At 48.5% G+C, this 24,750-nt stretch overlaps 1 protein-coding gene and 1 long non-coding RNA gene across 8 annotated transcripts in view; one reads left to right on the top strand and one right to left on the bottom strand.

Moving 5' to 3' along the window:
• Positions 1–149: 149 nt before the first annotated feature.
• On the bottom strand, positions 150–7,255 carry LOC125081952 (uncharacterized). Of its 2 annotated transcripts, XR_007121837.1 has the most exons (4): positions 7,118–7,255; positions 5,885–5,972; positions 4,804–4,855; positions 150–2,975 (listed from the first exon to the last, which is right to left on the bottom strand). It is a non-coding gene; the product is annotated as an uncharacterized LOC125081952 (long non-coding RNA). The 2 variants fall into 2 exon arrangements; XR_007121836.1 differs by lacking the exon at positions 7,118–7,255 and having other exon boundaries at positions 5,885–6,262.
• Positions 7,252–24,750, top strand: part of GATA6 (GATA binding protein 6) — a 31,380-nt gene continuing 13,881 nt past the window's right edge. Inside the window, exons 1-6 of one of the 6 annotated variants that reach the window (XM_047696931.1) lie at positions 7,252–7,391; positions 8,787–9,949; positions 14,430–14,596; positions 18,157–18,282; positions 19,159–19,246; positions 19,337–19,440. In XM_047696931.1, the coding sequence (XP_047552887.1) occupies positions 8,824–9,949; positions 14,430–14,596; positions 18,157–18,282; positions 19,159–19,246; positions 19,337–19,440 (1,611 nt within the window). In that variant the 5' untranslated portion in view covers positions 7,252–7,391; positions 8,787–8,823. Of the gene's footprint in view, positions 7,392–7,875; positions 8,301–8,786; positions 9,950–14,429; positions 14,597–18,156; positions 18,283–19,158; positions 19,247–19,336; positions 19,441–24,750 lie in introns of those variants that run through there. The other 5 variants (XM_047696935.1, XM_047696934.1, XM_047696933.1 and 2 more) reach the window with 5 other exon arrangements.

Raw genomic sequence — 24,750 nt, 5'->3', positions numbered from 1 at the left:
CATTACTGAAGCTGAGATCCTGTTTTAGAAGATGGGGTGCTACACAGAAAAAACAAAAACCAAACAAATCAAACCCCCAAAACCAACAACCCAGAAAGAAAATCAGTTGAAAAATGGCTGGAATGACGTAGATTTTCCTCTATCAATAATGTGTTCCATAACTTCTAAGTGATCTTTATTTTTCTATTTCTTAACAAAATGGGACTAAAGTTAAAGTTTCCTGCATACACAGCAATACCAAACTGAAAGGTACAAAGCATGGGAAGAGTATAGAAGTATAATCAGATGACCAGGTCCATTTAATTAGCCCCCACCCTCCCTTTTATCTAATGCCAGCCCACAGGTTGCTCTCCTTCATGGTCCCATCTGTTAACTCACTGCTGTTGCCAGAAAGTTGTTCTCAGGGAGGGGTGCTGCTGAGGACTGGGATACTTTCCTCAGGGGATGAGCCTCAAGATTACTATCTTTGTCAAGATTACTATCTATATTGTAATAGACTGGCGTGTACTACAGCAGATTTCAATTTCTTGTGTGACCCAACTGTTCCCCGGAGCTAATTAATTTCCAGGAAAGAGGATGTTAGAGTCTGCTGCTGGCATTTGCAAAGGGGAACGACAAGGAATGTTTCTTCTTCAAAGGAACCAAAAGCCAAGTAAAGGATCTACGTTTGTCTCACCCCACCCCTTTCTACTATAATGCAATAAATAAAATCCTCACTGCTGGTACACAGAGAATGCCTGAGACCTTTAATGAATGGCAGGACTTAAAGTTGAAAGGGTGCTCAAAGTAGTTCTTCCCAGGAAATTAACCAGCTCCGGGGAACAGTTGGGACACACAACAAATTGAAATCTGGTGTAGTACAGGAGTCTAATACAGTATAAATACTAGTAATCTTTTAATCCCCTAACAATATCCTGTAAGGCAGGTACTTTTATCATCCCCATGTTACAGATGGGAAAACTGAGGCACAGAGAAGTTAGGCAATTTGTCCTGGTCATACACAATGTGGTGGAGTCAGGTTTGAAACCTATCTCAATTGCCTCAGTCTGTGTCAGAGTGACTCCCTTCTTTACACAGTCACTGTGAAGCCTACAGAACATGAGGTTGGGTACTTTTTCAGAGAAAGGATCAAGCATCTTCCTCCATCTTTGAGGCTCTACAGAAGTGCCAAACTTCTAGACTGTAAACACTTCAAAACTAGTTGCTAACCCTTCTAGTTCTTCTTTGTGCAGTGTACATGCAGTGCTGTGGGGCAAGTGCGGGAAACTGGAGGGCTGCATATGGGTACACAACTCTTGGTCCTGATTCTCTGCATATTTGTAACATAACTGAGTGCAGAGGTAATAGTTCTGGGGGCAAACACAGTTATTTTTTATTTGGGGGCACTCCCCCCTTTAATTGACTTGAGCATTACCTACTTAGCAAACGTCCAAAAACTTAAACAGGTCTCTGAGCTGAGACAGCTCTGGGGCAGTGGCATCTGGACTCTGACCCTGGAATTGGCATTGTGTGCACATCTAGTGATACCAGCAAACTCCAAGGAAAGCCTGGGGCCTGTCTAGTGTGTTGGAAATTTCTGTATCTCGTTCCCCTTTTGGGGAGTAGAAATGGTCCTTTTCCTTCCGATGCTCTGATTTTTCCTATCCCAGGAGTCTGGGGTGGTGGTGGTGGTGCTGCTGCTGCTGGTGGTGGAAGGATTAGGTAAGACGGATGGTTTTGGAGTTCACCTTATTTGGAGCGGGGCAACGAGAAGAGAGAGGCAGATTTCACTTCCGGGGCCCAGAATGAGGTGACAGAAACTGAAGAAGTTGGTTTGCCTTTAGAATTCACACTCCTGTCTCCAGCTTCACCATAAAGCACAAGGGGATGGCAGAAGATATGGGGAGAATCTCCTGGGCAGGGAAGTCAGTGCAGTCTCTGATCTACCACCCTGAGGTTCTTACTCACACATACTGCAAGGTGGTAGGAAAGGCTTCCATGTGTCTTTAGAGTATAGGGGAATGCTACCAAAGAGGAAAAGAAATGACTCAGTGCAAAAACTCCCAAAACATAGCCCCTGGCTCCCCAAGACCACTTCCCAATCCTGGATCAGGAAGGTGGATATTCCCTGCTTCACTTTTAGTGAAAGGGAAGGGATCCCCGCAGGGGCAGGGCCTCAGCCAAGCTGGCAGCCCTTGGCTTTGTGTGGTGATGCCAGTAGTAATTAATAATGATAATAAATACCACACTTCATAACCAAACCCAACCTGGGGATGATTGAATGGCCGGACCTCTGCCTCCCACCTGCGCGCTCTTGCTCTGGGAATCCACACCCACCCTCCCCATTAACCTCAGTCTAATTTAGCTGCCCAGTTCCACCCACCAGGTTCTGACCGGGGTTCAAAGGGAGTTCTGCTCCCAACGCCCAGTCATGTGGAGTAACTCGGACCCTCGGCAAACCCGCAGGGAGTGAGGGTGGGAAGGCAGGGGTGGATTGCCTACAGTAGTATTCAGCATCAGAAAATAATCAAAAGGGATAGTAATTCAGGTCCTAATGAGCAAGGTTTAGTTTTTCTGCCAAGTGCAGGGGGTCTGTTTTCGGAGCCCAGCCGGGTGAGGCCTGAATTTCCACGGCTCCCGGGACCATGGGGCCTGGCACCCCCAAGCCCGGCCGCCTGGGGACCTCCGCATTCCCAGGGCGACGGACTCAGGTCTCGCCGGGCCCGTGGAGATCTGGCCAGCGAAGCGGAGATCTCAAGGCGTCAGGACGCAACCAGGCCGCGGGGAGGGAGGCCGGCGCCGTGTGGAATGTCTTTATCGGGATCAGAGAGCCACAAGTTTCTCCTTCGCTGCTTTAAGCGATCACGGATAGACACCTTTCGATCTTTTGTCAGACATCTTGGCCCTTAATAGCTAAATTTATTTGGTTTAAAGCGGCCGTGGGAGAAGCCGGGAGGGAAGATCTTTCGTCGGTCATGGGTGGCCTAGATAACAGGCTTTAAAAGAGGGAGGGAAGAAGAAAGTAAAAAGGTTAATGGATGAGGGGAGGGCTAGGAGGCGCCCAGCGTGGGGCTTTTACAGCGACCCTCCTCCCGCCGCCCCCTTATCGCGGCCCTAACTTACCCGCGGCGTATGAAATACATTAAATCACGTAAACAGCGCGCGGGGAGGAATGCCACCGCGATGACCTCTCGCGCGCCGCCGCGGCGAGCCCACCTCCGCGCCGTGCTAGCGGCCGCTGGCGGGGGGCGGCCCGGGACTGCGGGGACGGGGGCGGCCGGGCCGGGCCTGCAGCCGCTGCGCGCCGGGACGCGATGCCGACCGCCCGGGCTCGCCGCTGGCCGGGAGAGTTCCTTACCCGAAGTGACCGGCGGCGGGAAAAGGGGGTGGGGAGTGACCCAATTTTCTAGGCTGCGCAGTTTTCATGCCCCCCCCCCCCCCGCCACCATCTGATATTTCTAACGTGTATTTTTGGGCTTTCAAGAATTAAAACAAAACAAAACCACCCGCCCCCCCCACCCCAAACATCGTCAGGACTCTCCGCAAGCGCCTGCACTGGACTGACAGCGGCTGAGTCCGAGAACAGGCCGCCCGACCCGACTATTGGGCCCCGAAGGATGGCTGGGGTGGGGGGACACCAGGGTGACCCCTGTCCTTCAGCAGAAGCGTCGCAGGGACGGTAAGAAATCCGGTATAGGCAAGAAGGCCCTAGAGATGTGGCTTTGTAAAAACTCAAGTTTAAAACTAAGTTTTAAGTCACAAATTCTCAAGTGTCGCTGGAGCAGCCGGGAGCTTTGGGGAACTGACAGCGTAATGAGCTTAAGTTTGCAGGGGTCAAGGCGTGTCGTTATGTGGGCCCCCGCCCGGGTGTCACAGCTCCTCTGGAAGCAGAGCGTGACTGGGTCCCCAAACATCCCTTCGCATTTAGCAACAAAGCCTCCGCCCCCTGCCCAATTGGCTGCTCTATTCTGGCTGGATTCGAATCGTGAAGAATAGTGTGGCGGCGCGCCCCAAATAAATCAGCCCTGGGGACAGGTCGCGCCCCAGAGCCAGCAACTCTCCGAGGACGAGGAGGGGGGCTCGAGGACGGAAGGCACACTCCGGAGGGACCACTCCTTGAGTCTAAATAGTCGGGAGAGAAAGAATTTCGTTTAAGATTAGCAATCCCTCCACCCCCAAAGGAGATAGGCAAAAGAAAAAGGAGAAAGAAAAGGAAAGGAAAAGAAAGGAAAGGAAAGGAAAAAGAAAAAAGAACCACGAAGAAAATAGAACTGTTAAGAGCCTATTTACTGGTGAACTATGGGGGGACTTCTCCAGTTCTTGGGATTCCTCCCTAGTTTAGGGTAAACTTCTTTCCTCCGCGTTCCCTATGATGCTCGCCTTCCCGGACCAACTGGGGTACTCACAGGAAACTCAGAGCGCGGAACCTGGGAACCCCTAGGGGGTGGCTTTGAAAATGTGCCACTCCTCCCCACCCGGGGAGTGGAAGTTTTCCCCGGGGCCAAATCCAATTCTTTGGGAAAATGGTAAACTGGATGTGAGGCTTTACTTGCCTTTCCGCCTGAAGAAACTCTGCGGGTTTTAACAGTTTTGATTTTAAGTTAACTAGAAAGAAAAATATTTTACTATCCATTCCCTCCTTTAGTTGGAAAACCAATCTAAAAAACTGCTACCGTGCAAAGGAGCAAATTACAACCTCCCACCCTTGCTTTAGGCAGTGTTAGATTGGGAATCAGGAAAGCTTAAAAAAAAAAAAAAATGCCGGGTCCCTTCTCGAGCCCTTAGAAACGACAGGCTATAGTCAGCGTTTGCCCCGCTGCTCACCTCTGTCCCAGCGGTCCCAAGGCCAGCGCACCCTCTCACAACTGCTGCGAAGCTGTGGAAAAAGCAGGTCCCTAGGGCTTCAGCTGTTGTCCAAGGAAATTCACACAGACACCTTCATACTTGCTAATATAAAGAAATACAACAGGAACCAATTTCAGGGCTAGGTCTCCTCAGGGCTCAGGCTTGGAGGCCGTTCACAGCTTAAAATCTAAAGAGAATTTTTAAAAAACTCATCTCTATTGGAAATCACCTCATTGAGATAATTAAGAAAAAAACCAACTGCTTTCGAGAGTAAAACCGAAAAACATTTGAAAACAGTTGGACTCAAAGGAAAGTCAAACGTACACAACGTTTCTGTATCTGCTGACAAATGAGCTTCTGAAAAACTCAAAATTTGGTCGGAACTCGGGCAAAAGCCAAAAGAGAAGGCTTTGGAAGCCTTGGTTAAGTGGGAGGTGGACACCGGGTCATCTCTTCTGCTAGTTCCATTCGATCGAACTCAGGTTAAATTTTAAAGTCCTGAATCCTGCTCCGGTGCCAATCTCTGTTCCAGAGTTTTCCAGCTTCACTATTCCAGAATTGTGGCCACATTGAAACTGGGAGCCACCACAGGGATTGGGGAAAGCAAAGAGTAACGTAATAAAAGTGACTAAACTGGATGAGAACGGTTTATGGACCGCCGTAAGAGCAGTTTAAAATTCAAAGTGTTTAGCAGCAATTTACAACGAAGAATGGAAAAAAAGAATTCTCGCCAACTTCCTCGATTTCGCTCTCTTTCCCTCACTGCCAGGCCCTGTCCCCTTCTCCCCCTAGAATAGACAGGCTCACAGTTCACATTTATGTTGAGAGAAAACATACGTTTAACGACCAGGTCTCCTAATCTCTCAGAATCATTATTTTACAACGCCCCTACCTACCTACGCCGGTTCAACTCTGCGTAGGCTCCTCTCCCCTCCCCAACTGGAAAGACGCAAAATCAAAAACAACACAGAAACAACAACAACAAACCCCCCCCCCCCCAAAGAACCCAAAATCCTTCTAGGGAGACTGACCTTTAGAAAATCATTTAACATCGATTTACCTGGGAGAAAAATGTGAAATCCATCCTCACAAAGCAACTCCTGCTGCCCTAGTTAAAATTCTCTCTCCGCGGCCTTCTGGGGTCGCGTCTGTCGGAAGAAATCTTTTTGTGCGCGAAAGGGAGCGGAGACATATATCACTGCTCCTGCGGCGGACGAACCCGCAGCCGCGCGCCTCGCTGCTGACAGATCCGCGCTGATAACCCCGCGACGTTCATTTCCAGTCCCTTTGCCGGCTCAGCACCGTATCAGTTTGTACACAGTTGTGATAACCATTTGGAGGGAGCGAAGAAGGGGTGTGTATGTGAGGGTGAGGGTGGGGGCGGGGAAGCGGTATTTCCCGCTGGGTCCAGGGAAGGTGAACCCCCTCCCCCCTTTCCAACGACTTATCCGGAGACTTACCTGAAGTTTTCTCCAGGATAAGCTCAGAGCAAATGGGACACGAAAACTTGGAAAGCACCTCGGGACGCGACTGGGGTGGAAGCCCTTTTCATTACGCGCACCTTTGGGGACTAGACTTTACGTATACCACTACCCTGAATTAAAAGTTCCTGAAGGTTAGCTGATGTGTCGACGTAAACGTCCCGAAACCTCCTAGGGATTTTGTCTGTTTCTAAAAAGCAGGGCACAGACAGGGAGCTGAGCACTGGAGTTCCTTCTTTCCCGTATCTTTGGAACCTCGATCCCCGACGGTCACCACGACCCAGGGGCTCGATTAGAGGTCGGTGAAAGTTTAAGGTAGTTCACATACAAAGGCAGAGCATAAAGCTCTTTTAACGTGGATTGAGGAGCGGGGAAGGCCCGAGGAGCAAAGCACTTTCCCCCTCCTTCTGGGGGCACATTGACCCGAAAGCTGGAGCGTCCCTCCCGCCCCGATGGCTGCGCTGGGCTGTGCACAGCCAAGTCCTCTCGTGCCACCCCCCCCCCCCGCCCCCGTGAGTGCGTGTGTAACTGGGGGCGGAGGAAAGTGCTGCGCCGGGTGGGTGTGGGTCGCCAGCCAGGTCAAGCGTTCCGCCACCTCTGCCCTTCCCCGGGTGTCCCAGGACTCGGCGCCCCCTCGATGGACTGGCCCCCTCCCAGGAAGGTACTCGCAACTCGGCCCACACCCGCAGGCTGCGCGGCGCTCATTGTCTGTTGGGGTGGCGCGCTCCCCTCCCCCCGCCGCCCGCGATCCCCTCCCCACCCTCTTTTCTCTCCTCCCCTCGCTCCCTCCTCCTCCTACTCCTCCTCTTCACCTCCAGCGCCCAGCTGCTCGCACAGCGCAGTTCCGACCCACAGCCTGGCACCCTTCGGCGAGCGCTGTTTGTTTAGGGCTCGGTGAATCCAATCAGGAGCGCAGGCTGCAATTTTCCGGCAGAGCAGTAAGAGGCGCCTCCTCTCTCCTTTTTATTCACCAGCAGCGCCGCGCAGACCCCGGACTCGCGCTCGCCTGCAGGCGCCCACAACCTCTCTCCACGCCCGAGAGCAGTCTCCGTCGCGGCCGTTCTCCATGCGCAGCGCGCACTCGAGGTTCGGCTGCTTTCTCGCTTGCTCGGGCTCCCCCTCTTTCCTTCCCTCTCCCCCCGCACCCGTCGCGGGCCCCTCTGCCCCGGGCTATCCGACTCTCTGCGGGCCGCGGTTGGCTATGAGGTGTCTCCCTTCTGTCGCGGCTGGCTGTAGCGACTCCCAGGTTCCCGGGACACCGTGGACCAACTTCTGTTGTCTCTTCCTCTCCCCGAAGCGCTTATCTGCGCGCAGCCTTATCTCCGAGTTATCTGGCGCAAAGGGGCGGGAGCCGGCAGTCAGGCGGGCAGAGAGATTTCTTCCTTGCTATCTAGCCCCGGTCTGTGTGTGGGCATTAATTTTAGTATGGTTATCTCGGAGGAGTCGAAGCGATTTGGAAAACCAGTTCGGAGGAGGCCCGTCCGGCTGCATTTCGTCTCCCTACCCCACTCCCTCCGAGTCTCCCCCTCTTTTCTCCCTGCTCTCCTCTTTGGGGGTAGCTTCGGCCGCGGGGCGGTCTCACGTCCCCCCCCCCCCGCTTGCATTTCCCCCTCCTCCTTTTCTCTGCGCTGCGCTCCACCCCGCTACGTCCGATTCCGGAACGGTCTGGCCTTTTCGGCGGCTGGGGATGACCACGGGGTGGGCGGGGGTGGCCCAGCCGGCGTGAGCGCACGCGCTGGTGACTGCAGACGCCAGCCTGGTGTAAGGTGTGCGGCGCCACGGGGAGGAGGGTTGGGCGTGAGACTGCGGCCCCGCGGGCACCCAGCAGTGCCTGGGCCCGGAAGGTCAGAGACTCGTCTCCGCCCCGGCGCCCCACCTTCCCTGGGCTGGATCGTACTTCTCTCCGGAGCTCGCGTTCTGTCCCGTCAAGCTCAGTCAGGGAAGCTCTGGGAAAGCCAGTGTGAGAGAAGGCGGCGGTTTCGTTTTCGGGGACAGGTTGCCTTTTTTAGGCTAATGATTTTTGCGCGGCCAGACTTCACATTGAGGCATTTCAGGCCGGGGGCATCCATAGGGAGGCGGGAGAAGGCAGCGCCGACAAGCACAACTACTTAAAAAATTCTTTTGTGTTCAGCGGCCGAAAGGGAGCCACTTCGGGGGCGGAAGGAAAACGGCGGCTAGTCTCACCGTCACTCCTGGGATCTGGCGCGCGCAGATGGAGGATGCTGCGGAGGGGGGTGGGCGGGAAGGCGAGGGGACCCAGGCGGTGCAGACGAGGAAGGGCGGATATCCCGGTCCTGGGAGGACCCTGCGGCGGCTGTCCAGGCTCCGATCCCCTTCTCTCCCCATCTCCCGCGCCCGGGGCATCAACGGGATATTTGAGGATTCCCATTAGCTAGGAAAGGCAGTGGGAAGAGATTTTATGCGGCCTACGGTTCTGGTAACTTTCTCCCCCTGTTCTTGCCTCTCCTCACTCCGCCTCAGGAGCTAGAAGTTAGCTTGGAGAGGCGCCGTTCCGTGGATGGCCTTGACTGACGGCGGCTGGTGCCTGCCGAAGCGCTTCGGGGCCGCGGCCGCGGACGCCAGCGACTCCGGAACCTTTCCAGTGCGGGAGCCTTCCACGCCGCCTTCCCCCATCTCCTCCTCTTCCTCCTGCTGCTCTCGGGGTGGGGAGCGTGGCCCCAGCGGCGCCAGCAACTGCAGGACGCCGCAGCTCGACACGGAGGCGGCGGCGGGACCCCCGGCCCGCTCGCTTCTGCTCAGCCCGTACGCCTCTCATCCCTTCGGGGCTCCCCACGGACCTTCGGCGCCCGGGGTCGCTGGCCCCGGGAGCGCCTTGTCGAGCTGGGAGGATCTACTGCTCTTCACTGACCTCGACCAGGCCGCGACCGCCAGCAAGCTGCTGTGGTCCAGCCGCGGCGCCAAGCTGAGTCCCTTCGCACCCGAGCAGCCCGAAGAGATGTACCAGACCCTCGCCGCCCTCTCCAGCCAGGGGCCGGGCGCTTACGACGGCGCGCCCGGCGGCTTCGTACACTCAGCAGCCGCCGCCGCCGCAGCCGCCGCCGCGGCCAGCTCCCCGGTCTACGTGCCCACCACCCGCGTGGGCTCAATGCTGCCCGGCCTGCCGTACCTGCAGGGGGCGGGTAGCGGGCCGGCCAACCACGCGGGCGGCGCAGGCGCGCACCCTGGCTGGCCTCAAGCCTCGGCCGACAGCCCTCCGTACGGCAGTGGAGGCGGTCCGGCGGGCGGCGGGGCGGCGGGGCCCGGGAGCGCCGGCTCCACCGCGGCGCACGTCTCTGCGCGCTTCCCGTACTCGCCCAGCCCGCCTATGGCCAATGGCGCGGCTAGGGACCCCGGGGGCTACGCTGCAGCTGGTGGCGGGGGAGCCGGCGGCGTGAGCGGCGGCGGCGGCGGCAGCTTGGCGGCCATGGGCGGCCGCGAGCACCAGTACAGCTCGCTGTCGGCCGCGCGGCCGCTGAACGGGACGTACCACCATCACCACCACCACCACCCGAACCCCTACTCGCCCTACGTGGGTGCACCGCTGACCCCCGCATGGCCCGCAGGACCCTTCGAGACCCCAGTGCTGCACAGCTTGCAGAGCCGCGCGGGAGCCCCGCTCCCGGTGCCGCGGGGCCCCAGCGCAGGTAAGCGGGTATCTGCTGCGTGGGAGTGGGGGCCTGAGGCTCTGGAGCAGACGGGTGTGGAACACCTATTTGACGTGGGTTTTGTTCAAAGGGCTTTTCTGTTTTTGGTGCCTAGAGGTCGGCCGAGCCCCAGGGAGGATTTGCAGAACTTTGGCAGGCCCACCCCAGAGTCTGGCAGTGTCGATGAGGTGCTTCTGTTTTGTGGATTGTTTCGGTTCCTTTCCACGAAGGAGGTTTAGGGCGCGTGTACGTCTCACTACCTCGGAGAAGCTCGAGGGGCTTGAAAAGTGAATGGGGTGGGCAAATTGGAGGAAAAAGGCCTGGGAAGGAACTTGTCACCGTCTCTAGTTTGCCTTAGTGGAAGATTGAGACTCTTGGCGGGGGTGGGGTGGGTGGTGTAAGTTTGGGAGGGTGTTGGGCAGTTGCTTCACACTCCCTTCAAATAAATAGTTTTTGCTAGTTCAGTTCTGTAGAGGTGAGGAATTGTGTTTCTCTCAGGGAGGGTATTTAAGAATTCCACTGTGGAAAAGATGCTAAGGAGCTAGTTGGCTTGGTCCTCAGTGAGAGAGGGAGGGAAGAGGGTACCTGGACTGGTCAGCCTTGTGACTATCCCAAGGGAAAGCTGGTGGAGGGGCCCTTTTGCTTGACATGTCTGGAGTTGTTTCTGCTGCTGGCCCCTGCCAGCCCTGGGAATCAGGGATCCTGGAGGTCCCATATCAGCCCACCACTTTGTAAGATTTTCCATGCCACCCGTACCTTTTCTTTCAGTGTTTGGGGGCAATGCGGAGTGAACTGGGAAAACACAATTGTCAAAACACCTGGAAACACCCCACTGTGAAAAGCGTTTTTTTACTCAAGCAGAGATTATGAACTGTGGTGTCTGGCCTGACAAGGCACTCGGGGGATGCAGTATTCTGGGTTCTTCTAGGTGCTTTCATGGGTGTCTGTCTTTGTATTTAACCTGTTGATAACATGACAGACTTCCAAGACAAAATCTTGTTGGGGGCGACGGGGGCTAGTTGTTTGTTTGAGGGGAGGTGTGAGAGAGAGGTGGCAAAGAGGCAGGAGACATGTCAGCCTAAATTATCCTACCTGGTGTTTTCACACTCCAGGTCTGGGCTTTTCTTGGGAGCCTCAGTGTTCCTTTTTGGGAAGACAAATCTTTCAGGGGCCCTAACTAGTGGAGTGAAGTGATGAATTGCCAGCCTTGTATTCAGAAGGCCTACTGGAAAATGCCAGGGGCCTGAAAGCGAAGGATGTGACTTGAATCCTCCTCCTAGTAACACTGGGAGGGGGGCAACAGGCTTTTTGGTAGCAGGTTCTTCTCCTTTTCTGTCTCCCAAGATTCTGGTCTCAGAATTCCCTCCTCTTTCCCGCTGCAAAAGTGGCCCTGGAGACCGTCTTTACCGTCGTGGAGAGTGGGTGTGGAGGGCCCTGTTGGAGTAGAGACTTGAGAGCAGAGCATTGTCACCCGTTGGGCAGCATAGGGACCCACGACTGGTTCCCCCGCTGGAGCTGAGAGACTGGGAGATGAAGATGGTCAAAGAATAAGGGGGGGGGTTACGGTGAGGCTTTCGTCAGGAATCCAGCTGGGAATCCAAAAAGGGCTTGTGAATTGGGTAGGGGGCACCTCCATTTGGAGCCAGATTCTGCAGCAGCACCTGTTTCGGGCGGGGACACACCTTAGTGTGGTCTCCCTATCCCTCTCCCCGTAGTCTTCCGGCATTTCACAGGCCTGAGAAAGAGAAGTTCCCAGAAGACCTAATCAGAGTCTTCCGATGTTTTAAGGCAACTTGTTTTGTATAGAAAATCATTTCATCATTTCAGAAGCAGTATGCTGCAATTGCAGGCGAGTTAACAGATTTCATTTAAAACCAGCTTCTTATACCACCAGGTTTTCACTGAACTTCCAGATAGGACATTGCAAAATTACAAAAATACTCTGTAGATCCAGAGTATGTTAAAACAGCAAGAACCAAAAATTCTGGGGAGGGGCTTGGGAACACCTAGCTTTAGCATAGAGTGTTGAAAGGTGGCAGGACGCTACTGAGAATCAGCTGGTCTGGGGGTGGGGGAGACGAAAGACCTAATTTTTGTTGCCCTCACCGGCGTTCTACGAGCTAGAGAAACCTTGACCTCCAGCCGTTCTTCTCCCGCTTCCTAGCTAGATTCCTCCTTTTTCCACTTTGAGAACACCATTTTTGAAGGTATTCTTTAATTGAGCAGGGCAAACAGTAGGGCTAAAACCTGAGCCCTCAGCGTTTTCAACCTATATAGTGAGTGCAGAGGCTTCAGGAACCTGCTGGATTTTGGTGGTGGGTGGGTGGGTAGGGGGTTCCTGGGGTGAGTCTTCACAGTGATTCAGTCCCTGAGCTCAGCGGCCTCCTAAACCCCCGCTGAAGTGTGTTCCATTCTTTGGGTCCCGGGATGGCATTTGCTGGTGTGCTCTGCTCCCCAGAGCCTTTTATTTTCTCCCGGTGAGGGGGGCGCAAATCAGTCCTGTTGGGAGATGATGCGTAGGGGGAAACTGGTGAACAAAAACGTCAGCACTTTCGAGATTTTCTAATTGTTAGAGTTTTTCTTACGTTAGTCTGTTGTAGATGGTAGCTGCTGGGTAAGGGGTAAGCGGTAGGGAGAAAATGGGAGCTCTAGATGAGATTTAATTAGACATAAGCAAACTTCCTAAATTTTACTTACCAACGTGGAGTTTAAAGTTTTGTCTTTGGGTTTTCAGATGACTAAAGAGATTTGCCTGGATTGTTCACTCTTCTGGGAGTCTTCATTGTTTCTCAGCCTGGGGGAAAGGAGGCCAGGCGTAGGGCTGGGTTCTCCAGGGAATGCCCCCACTCCTCTATCGAGAGGGTCTCTGATAGGTAACATTTTAAAGTCAACAACTAAGACAAATACCTTGTTTAACTTCAGTGTCCTTGAAGTCCTGAGCATTTTACTGATTACCGTAGTCAATAGTGGCTTTTAGGGGGGAGAAGAATAAATCTTTGTGATGTGTTGTAAGTTGCAGTGTCCTGCGACAACTTTGAACTCCAGTTATGTAGGATGCTAGTTTCTTTTAAACTTAATTCTTCAGGAGGCGGGAGACTTGTTTTCTGGGGTAAATAGATTAATGGAGTTAAAAGAGTATTCCTGCCAAAGACCTTTAAATATCTTTGCAACTAGTAGTTGATGGTAGAAACCAGCTGTAAACTGCTCAGGGATGAGAAGAAAAGGTTTGCTAGCACACATTTTCAAATAAAGCTTTAAAATATAATGTTTATTTACTTTAAAAATTAATTCTGAAACGCTTCATGAAGAAAAGCCAAATTTAGATATTTAAATCCTCTATAAATAACCCTAAACAGAAGGGCATTTTTACTTTTACGAAGTGTCTTTTTAAAGTACTTAATAAAAAAAGTACTTAATAAGTACCTATCTCATTTTAGATAGTATTTATTCATTTATAGTCAACAAATTTAAGCGGAAGTAATAAATGTTACAACCATTTACTCCTGATTTTTTTTCTCTTACTAACAGGTTTAAGTTAGTTGTAAACACCAAAAATGAACCAAATAGTAACAAAAAGTGACAAAATTTAGGTATCTTGCAAGTTTAGTGTATGAAAATGTGAAAGCTTCATTGAGCGTTTTATGTATGAAAATTTTACTTAGTGATGTTCTGAGTCAATAAAATACCAGCTGTTTGTAGATAGAAGCAGTTAGACCTATGTGGAACTCAAAATATATTAGTAAACTTTTAGTTAAGTTTTACTTAAGTCTTTGGCATGAAAAGAAAACTTAACATTTATCCCTGTGCTTGTTAATGTTGGTGCTTTTTTCCCCTGGGGAGACACTTATAGTCAACTGAGAAAGTGCCCAAGAACAGTATTTCTGATTTTTACGTGTCCTTTTTTTTTTTAAATTAGAGAAAAGGAAGGGTGACAGACAGTAAATACTTTAAAAATTACTTGGGATAAAAGTAATAAGGTTGCCCGACTGTGTCCCAGGATATTTGTGGGCTCGGTGCAGGGGTCAGTGATCAGTGTTGATACTGTATGGTCGGCTCGGTTTGGCAAGTGGCACACTAATTATGATGGATTTCAGTTTTGAGACGCTTGGGAACAGCCGGAAAGGAGGGGTCAGGGGACCCAAACCGACTTGGCCGCAGCTTCTCTCACCTCCGAGGTCCTTGGAGACTGAAGGCAGATGACTCGGGCTCGGCCTGCAGCACCATCTCCTCCTCTTTCCTGGGGTTTCACTGGGCGCGCCCAGGGCTGCAGAAGTATTGGACAAACGCTCGATAGCGGCCAATAGCGACGACGGCCGGCTCCTGACTTGGCTGCTGGGCAGAGAGAGCCTTGGGGGAAGGGCGCGGGCGGGGAGGCGGGCAGCACGTTGCCAGCCCTGGGGCCAGGGGTGCCGGGGGGTCTTCCGGGGAGGAGGGGAGCGGCGCGGCCTCACCGGGCCTCTTGTCCCCGCTCTCGCCGTAGACCTGTTGGAGGACCTGCCCGAGAGCCGTGAATGCGTGAACTGCGGCTCCATCCAGACGCCGCTGTGGCGGCGGGACGGCACCGGCCACTATTTGTGCAACGCCTGCGGCCTCTACAGCAAGATGAACGGCCTCAGCCGGCCTCTCATCAAGCCGCAGAAGCGCGTGGTGAGTGCGAGCGTCGTCTTCGCCTTCAGCCGGGTCCTGAGCGGCGCTCCTGCTGTGGCCCAGGCGCTGCCGGCTTGTCCCGGGACGTCCCCGCGGGAACAGGTGCGGCGCGGCCCCGGGGGCGCCGCGTCTGCCCGAGCGCGGGGACTCACATGTCCCCTTCACACCCCCGAGCTCCCGAGTGCAGGTTGCCCCGAAACCAGCGTCTGGGGGACGAAAGATAGCCTTTCCCTCACATTTACACCCAGGGCATGAGGTCTATAAACGTGGGAGGAGAAAGGTGTAGGGAGCTCCCATTTAAAAAATAACACACAAGTCTGTATTGATCTATCTCTAGATGTACTTATAAATGCACTAGAAAGATTCTGAAGGACACATAGTAATGACAGTAACCTCCAGTAACCTCCGGGGAGGAAAACTGAGTATACCAATCCCGGTCAGATGAAGCGGGGAGAGCTTTTTCCACCGTGTACTGTTAGCCCTGGGTTTGGATTTTATTTTTGAAAAACCGTGCTTGTTTATTCCTGGCCCCCGAATATGACAGTCACAAACCCACACTGGCTTTCTCCCCACAGCCTCATTCAGGGTTCCTTTGATGCTGTTCTTACACCTTTGGGTCCCATCTACCTCTTCTCCTGTGAAGTGAGACAGATTTTAGCCCCCAAATTCCCTCCCCTCTTTTGGATTGCCTTTGAGTTTGTTGAAAATTTCTGCTAACGTTTGTTACTTTTGAAATCTAGCTGTTCAGAACACTACAGAGAACTTAAAGGGGGGGAAATGCAGTCGTAGGTGCTTCTCAAGTTGGGATTTTCACAGTCCAAACGCATTTTTTTACTGTTTTAAATTAAGGAATTCTGATTCCTTCAGGGATAAATCTTAGAGTTAGGTGTGGTTTTCAGAGAGGGCATTTACCGCTGTAGTGATCAGAGAAAATAAATCAAAGTGTTCACAGGCCCCACTGTAGGGCTAACATTTGCTTAACCAAGCATTCATACTCTTAATACCTTTTAAAGTAAAATATTTTACAGTGAGATGCCAGACATCTTAAGTATCCAAGTAATTTATTTAATTGTTATACTCTAATTAGCAGGAACAAACGCTACACATGTTGTTTGTGTTAAATAGATTAGGGTGATCTTGCATCACAATGGAAGTCTGACACCTTAAAGAGAAGCAATTAGTTTTATGGTTGTTTTGTTTTTAATGCATTTAAAATAAAGTGGCTGAGGCTAATTTAATGTATGTGCCTTAAACTTGTTACAACCTCCCACAGCTTAAAATAGTCTTCAGAGGGCAATCCTGCGTTTCGTTTCAGCATCTGCCTTCCTATGGTTTTCATTTCTTAACGCATCATATTAAGAAAAAGTAGTGGCCAGAAAATATCCCGAGAAGTTTGTTGTTTTCATGTCTGAACAGTGAAACTGATTTTTTTTTTTCCCCCTGGAAAGGTACACTGAACTGAGTTCTAGCTGAGTTCAGCAAGGTCACCTTTTCTTGAGATTGAGGGAAAAACTGGTAGAACTCCCAAGTAGCTGATTAGGTTCTAGTTGGATTCTAAATTTGATCTAGTAACATCCATGTTTAGAAGTGCCATTTGTTTTGTGCACTTAACCAGGAAAGAGTTTTGAACATCTCCTAAATCTGTTGGTCTTCCTTCTGTGTGGCAGGTGTCTTGGCCGTGACCAAGGTCAGCCTTGTGCTTTGTAAATGGATTATAAATGATACCAATTGAAGGGCGTGTTCATCAATTAGTTCTTGTGGGCTTCTTATTTATGGTTTTGATGGATCTAGCTTAGTTCTCAGAAAGTTGAACCCAAGTTTGTTTAGCCAGCAGTCCAGAACCAATCACTGTGAATTTGAACTTGTAATACATTGCAAAATAAGAGATTTATGGTGTAACTTGAATTCCTTGTCAGTGATGAATATAACTGAGATCACTTGTTACAAGGAACTTTTATAACCCATTCACCTTCATTTCTCATGTTTATGGAGACTGGCTTCACTTATGATTTGCAGTTGACAGTCATAAAGTTCTTTGTTACAATGGCAAATTCTGATAACAAGGTTACTTCACGTTGGCTTCAAATTCCACTGGAAACTGTCATAAATGACCTGTTTATAAAATGAACCTCCTTGTCCCTAGTTCGCTGATTCACATTCATGAAGAGAAAGGCGTGCTCTCCTAGGAAATTATTTTATTTTAACCATAAAAGGAAAAAGAAAGCAACAAATCCCGATGTGTAAGGTTTTATATGTTTTTATCATTTTAGCAAAAACAGTCCCACAAATGGTTTGCCTGTCAGGCAAGCATGTTCATTTCAACCAAAAGTCAATCTGTTTTTTCATAGCATTGAGTTTTAAGCTAAGAAGTTTACCAGTGTCTATGATTTGTGTGTAAAGGATAGTGCTACAGTAATACAATAGGATGTGAATTGCAAAATAGGACGTAAATGCAAAATTCAATATTTTTTAAATATGTAAGCGGAGGATTTGATAAATCTGTCCTTAAACCTGTGGCTATTCAGTACACCCTCAATTCCAGTTTTTATTGTACATCTCGAAAACTTCTTTTCTGAAATTGGTATAGCTAACTTCTGAATTCTGTCAAAAAAACTTTGACTTATGTTTGTCCTTGGATTTTTCCTCACAGCTTTTTTACTGAAGTCATTGCGCTGTTTTTTAGTTGCCTATCTAGGTAATTTTAAAAACAAATTTAGATTTTGGCATTTGGGGTAGGAATTTACACTACTAGCTTAAACTCTCCTTCTTTATAACTCACACATAATTCAGATGAGATAAATTCCCTCTAAGGATGTTACGGGCATAAAGGGAACATGGAAATCAGAATGACAGTGCCTTTTCTGATAATACCATGTAATTCTTCCTATGAGCAAAAGTTGGGACTCTACTAACAGGGAAAGAAAATACATCCCTATCACTGTAAGACAATGCCAGCATTAAAACAGTGCTGTAACATTTACTTATCCTTTGTAAAACGAATACAAGAATGCAGGTGGCAGGCAACTGTGATAATTAAGAGATGTATTAGAATACATTTCTTTCTAAAAATTCTGTACATTTTACAAGATCTATTTCTATCTACCTTCTGTCTGCCTGTCTTTTGTAGTTTTTGGGTTATTCCTGTGCATATATATACCTGAGAAATAGACCCTGATTATCTCTAGCTTCCATGTGGAGTAGAGACTGCCCAAAGACACTTGGGACACTGGAGTTGAGGGGAAGTTGTGATTGAGTTTCATGACACTCACATCCCAGACCTCTGACAGCAGTGAGCACAGTTAGGTGGCCGATGTTGTGACTCAGTCCCTGTATGAATATTCCTGGAGCAACCCAAACACACTCGTGGGATAGAGCACCTGACGTGATTCAGGAAGGTCATCTAATTAGTTTATATATTTTTCTCAGGGGACCTTCTATTTTTTTTTTTAAATATAATAAAAGGTCCATGCTTATGACCACAGGGGAAGGATACACTAATGTATGTAGCAGATTCGTAGTCACTTACATCTGTACACTTACTTTTTTGTGCTACTTTTTAGCCTTCTTCCCGGCGGCTTGGACTGTCCTGTGCCAACTGTCACACCACAACCACCACTTTGTGGCGCAGAAATGCCGAGGGCGAACCTGTGTGCAATGCTTGTGGACTCTACATGAAACTCCATGGGGTGCGCCACCTGTTTGCTCCTGTGTATACGTGTCTAGTCTCTCATTTGTACGTGGTGTCCATTAAAAAAAAGTCAAGGAGAGGGAATGAAAGTGAGGAATCTGATGTTCTCTATGCACGTTATTGAATTGAGGATGTTAATTATAATACAATTACCTTATATACCAGTAAGAAACCAGAAAATGCTGCCAATTAAACTGTCACGCACATCCATGGTAAGACACCCCAATTTTAGAAATAATAAAAAGTACTTCCAAATGAAATGAAAAAATCTGCATTTTAGAATCAAACGTAGTAGTGACTTTTTTTTAAAAACTGTGTACTTAAAGAAAAAGCATAGAACCAACTAGAAATGCACAGTTAACTAGTTTATATCTTGACTTTTAATATGATCAGGTCCGTTTATGCAAAGGAGCAATGATATATTCGGTAGTCCTAGTTGGCAACATCTTTTGAAGGATAGCATGAAATACTATAAACACATCAATCTTAAGGAAATTAACCTTGTATGTGTAGGAGGAAGAGAATACACAGTCTCCTTGAAATAAAAGTAATCTCCTTGAAATAAAAGTGCGGTGCCCAGCGGTTCTACTCTGCAATTGAAGTTGTTAGAAACGATAAACAGTTAAGTTGAAGGAAAACTTTTCCCTGGCAAATCATCTCCTTTTTCTCCAAAGGAATCTGCATTTGATAGGGAAAGTATAGTCTGTACATTTTGGGGGATCTGTTGAAGCATGTATAAAAATTGGACTGAAATCGATGCCAGCTTCTTTTCAATGAGGGCTTTCAGTACTGATGTTGAGTTCTTCGGTTAAAGTTGGATTTTTCTTCAATATAATATTTATTAAACTTAAAGCCTGTATGAAAATTTTTTTAGGTGCCTCGACCGCTTGCTATGAAAAAAGAGGGAATTCAAACCAGGAAAAGAAAACCTAAGAACATAAATAAGTCAAAGGCTTGCTCTGGTAAATAAAACGCTATTTTATTGAAAGGTATTGGCCAACTGTAAGACTAGAATATGTGTATATTTATGAGGTTAATTTTGACTGTTGCAGGTAGTAGCAATAATTCTGTTCCTATGACTCCAACTTCCACCTCTTCAAACTCAGATGACTGCGGCAAAAATACTTCCCCTACAACACAACCGACAGCCTCAGGGGTAAGTGTGAAAGTAGCACAGAGTCTTTCAAAGCTAGTGGGTTGCTCTGCTGTATATTATCTCAACTTTTATCTTATCTGGTAGTACAATAATCTAAACCAACAGTTCAGTTTAGTTAGCTGATACCTAAGAATAGTTTTCAGAAGAGATTACATTTGAATGTCAACAAAATGACAAACTTAAGTACTTTACAAACCTCTTAATTAAGATCTATATCATTTTTTTTTTATGGTTAAATTAACCCAAGTAAAAGCAAGAAGTTTTGGTTTGAAGTGCTTGAAGTTGTTTTATTTCCAGGTGACTATCTGAGCTGCTGTATATGTATGTATTTCTGATGGAGATCAGAACAACTCTGAACTCTGAGGTTTTATGTAGGTCTGTGCCCTGGCCTTTATATTGCTTTTGCTTATCATAGCGACTCCCATCTTTTTTTCCCTTTGTTGTTCTCTTCCTTCCCTTACTATTTATTTATTTATTTAAAACAAAGCTTAGCATTATGTATTCTCTTGTGACGTATTTATTGATCATCTTTTACCGTATTTACTGATCATCCTTTACCGGCTGGCCCCTTGTGGGGGCTCTTGCCTTGTAATGCGCCTTCATGATAACCTGGCTTGCTTTAGCCTTTGCCCAAGCTTGGTTTGTGAGGTTTGTAAGTAATTCATGCTCCTAAGGGTAAGGATGCTGGGGGCTTTGTGAGGATCCCAGTTTCTGTAAAGGTGTGATTCCCACCCTAAATTTGTTTTCCAAATTTACCTGGAATGCTCTTGAAGAACAACCAGGCCTTACTTACCCTAGGCCTCCGTGGGATCTCCGCCGGGGGATCTCTGCCGATCTGGGCCACAGGACTTTACAGCAGGCCCTGGTGATTTTTTTTTTTAGGATTATGCTAGTTTAAGGCAAAACACCAGCATTAAAACCCATATTTAGTTAGTAATTGTTTTTTTGTTTGTTTGGTTGGTTTTTTTGTTTTTTATGTGTAGCTTTGCCCTGTTTGGGGTACTTTGAAATGCTACAGATTCCTGGGCCCCACCCTGGATTTTCTGAGTCAAAGTCTCTGGGGTGGGGCTTGGAGAATTGTGTTTTTGAACCAGCGCCCCAGGTGAAATTGAAACTCGTTGCCCTCGAGGTGTCTTCCGACCTGGGTTTTTGGAACCACAGATCTGGTTTCTTTTTGTCTTTGTCGTATTTTGAATGGCTTAGACAAGCAAAAATGAAACATTAAAAAAAATTAAATTTGATATTTCTGTTGGTCCTCCATCCCAAATTCTTTTCGGCTTTTTCTTTTGCTTTAATGACCCTAGAAGTCCGTTCAGAATTTTCACAAGGCAAAAAAAAGCCTTTCGGTTGTTTTTCAGATAGATGTTAAAGAACCTTTGTAGCCTTTGTAAAGGTAAACTCTCGTGCAAGATGATGTTGGTTGGTTTTTGTTTTTGTTTTGTACAGAGGGTTAGGTGTAATTTTAAGAGTCTCAAGTGGTAAATAGAACAGTTACTTACGTGGAAATGGAAAAATAAAGATTATTTATTCCTTATGTTCTAAGTCCTCAGCAGCACTTCTGTAGCAACTAAATGAGGCAGAACGAGGTCCTGCTTTTTGAAAGCGCTGGGGGATCAGCCATCTAGGTTTTTGGCTTGGGTGTCAGTCTGTTCAGCCGAACTGTGGATGGCTGCGAACTGCGGATGGCTGCGGGCTTCTGGTCACTTGAGTTTGTCAAGGTCAGCTGAAGCTTGGAAAAAGCCAGATTTGAATGATAAATGGCACAGGAATACAGGTATTTGCCCAACAATGGACTTGGGGACGTGTAGTTCCTTTTGCTTTCCTGGTTTTGTGATGTGAAATTTCAAGAAGAGCCCTTTGTGAGGCTGATCTGTCCTCCTCCGAGGGAGGAACAGTGGGAAGTCAGTGATGGGGTCTGGCTCTGGCCTTGCTTGCAGGAGGGACCTTGGGAGCTGTGCCGGCCGTACCCCAGCGGCTTGGCTGGGCATCTCCTCTCCCTTGAGAGCCTGCATGCTGGCCCTCGCCCTTCGGAGGAATGCTCCATTCTTTGCTAGAGGCCAGGCGGCGGAGCAATGAGGATTTTGGAGGTTGGTGGAGTTGGAGAGCAGTTCCATGCACCGTCTTGTGCTGTAAGTCCCCCCAGCACTTCTTAGCCCTGGCAGCCTCTACGAGAGCCAGCCCTGTGAGCCGCTGACTGCGGGGCAGGGTGTATGTGTGTGTGTGTGTGTGTGTGTGTGTGAGAGAGAGAGAGAGAGAGAGCGCGCGCGCTTGTGTGAGCCCAAGCCACCTCAAAGGTTTCCTGACACCTTTTCCCAGGGCAGGGGTGCAGATTACCTGCCCTCCTCTCCCTACAGAGACCCCACTCCCCCAGGGTTCTCTCACCCATTAGTCCATCACGGATGGCTCCAGCAACCCCTTTTTGACAGGGCTGTCCTGGAGAACAGGCCCACATGATAGAAAGAAACCAGTGTGCTGCCTGCCTTTGGGAACTGTCCCCCTCCATGAATAATGGTCGTAGACCCAGGCGGTCTCCCCAGATGACTACCGAGGAGTGCCAATGTGTGTGCCCCATGGTCCCTGAGGACCTTCAGTGCCTTCTCTGGGTGGGTTGGGTCTTGGTGTGTGTCTGCTGAGGACCTGTGAAGAGGATCTTGCTGGGGGAGTTGTCTGTGAGCTGTTGGTGGAAGCATTTTGGAAAAGGTGGCTGTGCTGACAAGATGGGTCATTTTCCTCCCATTTTGGTCACAGTTTCTATAACATTGGAGGCGGCTGGTGTGGTAACTGGATGATTATAGGATTTGGGGAAGTGCTATAGGTGAGAAAAACAGTTCCATGCACATAGCAAGGATGTGCCTGGTACTCAGCACACAGCGCCCTGGTTGGCTCAGCCTTTAAGCCTCCTTTGATGATGGGCCCATCCCATTGATCTCCAGTGGCCCCTGTGGCTGACGTGGTGGAAATTTGTAGTTCAGGGTTATTTCATTTGCATAGGGTCATCAGAGCTACAAAACAAAGGCTAATCTGAGGCATACTCCCAGTGGAAGACAGGAAGGGGAGGGCACATGATGTAAGTGACAACTTAATGATCGGAACAGCAAGGAAGTCAAAGATGGTTGCAGTGGTCCACGGCAGACCTGCTGTTCTTTTAACTACCCCCGCCCCTCCAGAAAGCAGCATAGGAGATGGTCAGTAGTAGCCTTCCCAGCAGGCTCCTTTAAATCCTGATATTCCTGCCCTGCCCTGCATGTGGGGGCACCAGGTTCCCATGGCCGGTTCCTGAGCTACCCTGGCAGGAACTGAGTGTTCTGGAGGGAGGGTAGTTGTCTGCTGCTGTGAGCAAAGGCTTGACAAGTGTCTCAGGGTCACATAAACATTTTTGCGGTGCTCTGAGGCCTCACGTCTTCCCTTACTTACATACGATAAAGCTACAATGCTTTAGCATTCTTTCTGTATACTTACTGCTAATTTGTGTTTCAATTTAGACCTCTTGGAAAAAGAAGACATCCTCCTGATGGTCATCAGGTTGCTGACTTGGCTAACTTATGACACAGTTTTGCGCACTCTTTTTTTTTAATGACTCAGTTTCTCTCTCTCTGTTTTCTGTGTGGTGTGTGTGTTGGAGACAGGGAAGGCAGTGTGTTTTTTTTCTCTTGACATTGGGAAGGCTGACTGCCATGCAACCTCGTATTAAAACAACCTCTGTCTTGTTCTTTTAAATTCTTGTGTTTGTTAAGAAACGTGTTAAACTTAAATTTTGGTAGACAGTTGATGAGTTTTGTGCCTTTTGAACTTTATAGATACATTTTCCAAGAAAGGTCTTAATGCGGTAACATTTTCTTACACATAGAGGTTTACTGAAAAATAGGTATTCAGTTGACTTAAATAGAGAACATTTTCTCGGCATTTATATTCTCTGGTGTATTAATTGTAAGAATATTTAAATCGTTCCTTGAATTCCATTTATTGACTAAATTACATTTTATAGGTTTTTTTTTGTTGTTGTTGTTACTTTGGAGGCAAATAGGGAACATGTTCTGTTTTCGCAATTCCCACATTACATTTATTTGTTTTCCAAATAAGATTCAATAATCTATAAATACTCTTAACCCCTCCTGTGATTTGTAACTAAAAATTAATAAAACTGGAGAATTACGCTACATATGTGTAAAATATATATATTGTGTATGTGTAATAGATATGTACACTGTGTAGATATCATATAAGTTTATATATATGTTTTGTAGCTCAGTCCCCAAAAAAATTTTATAGATAAAAGGTATTTCACAATTTCCTTTGTGACAGGAAGAATGAATTTGGGGACGAAATTAGCAGTAAGACATAATGTCTGCGAATAAGAAATCAGTGAACATATTTGCCTGCCTAAAAGTAGTTCCATAAATAATTACTCTAAAAAAATTAAAAGCTCCTTAAGTTTATTATTAAAACTGCAACTATAATATTGAAGTCACCATGAAACATCCAACATCCAACATTGGAATAAATGGAGATGAACTCTGTCAGACTAATCCTTGCTTTATGGTCCTTGCTGGATTTAAAAAGTAACTGAGCCCTGGAAGGTGGTGCTTACAACGGAGTAAAACAAAGGTACCTGATCTCAAGACTGTTGCTAATGTGGTGGGTAGGGGTCGGGGAGCATGTCGTAGAGACTGACTGCCAGTCAGATGTGGAAGGTGCCTTAAATGAGGGTCACTTAGGGTAGGAATCGAAAGGTGGGAGCGGTTAATGCCGACCACATAGTGGGAAATGGCTGCTCAGAGTGCATTTGAATGAGTGGAATAGGACTTTCAGGGCAAAGGAAACGCTGGGCTGGAGTGCTCCAAAAAGGAGCTTGGGCATCTGCACTACTTTGAGGACATAGTTGTTAGTGTCCGGTGTTGCTGGAGCATCGGGTGTGGAGCCAAAGGCAGGAGGTGAGATGATGGGGTGAAGAAGTGGAAGGTACACCTTTGAAACAGGCAGAAATCAATAAAGGCAGCCTTACATGGGGCTCAGAGTGCCTTCATTTCTAAATGTGGACTTTGTCTAATCCCCGATGTCTGTCTGTCTCTGTGCTAGAGTCCCACAGTTAAAGCATTCTTCAGAGGATTTTGGCAATTGATGTAAACAAATGCTAGCATGTTCCTGCTTGGACCTTTTACAAGCAGGGTTTCCCCTCATAATTAGTAAGGAAAGGACTCCCTCTAGGAGCTGGTGGAACGCATTGGCCTGAGGGCAGACGCTGTAGGCCCCAGGCACTTAGTTCTCTGTATCCATGTATCCATGGCTTCTGAGGGCGAGATGGTGTGGGCT

The sequence above is a fragment of the Lutra lutra genome, chromosome 12, assembly GCF_902655055.1.
Source record: "Lutra lutra chromosome 12, mLutLut1.2, whole genome shotgun sequence".
NCBI classification, from domain to species: Eukaryota; Metazoa; Chordata; class Mammalia; order Carnivora; family Mustelidae; genus Lutra; species Lutra lutra.
The sequence above is the reverse complement of the archived record's forward strand: the minus strand, read 5'-3'. Positions and strand labels throughout refer to the sequence as shown.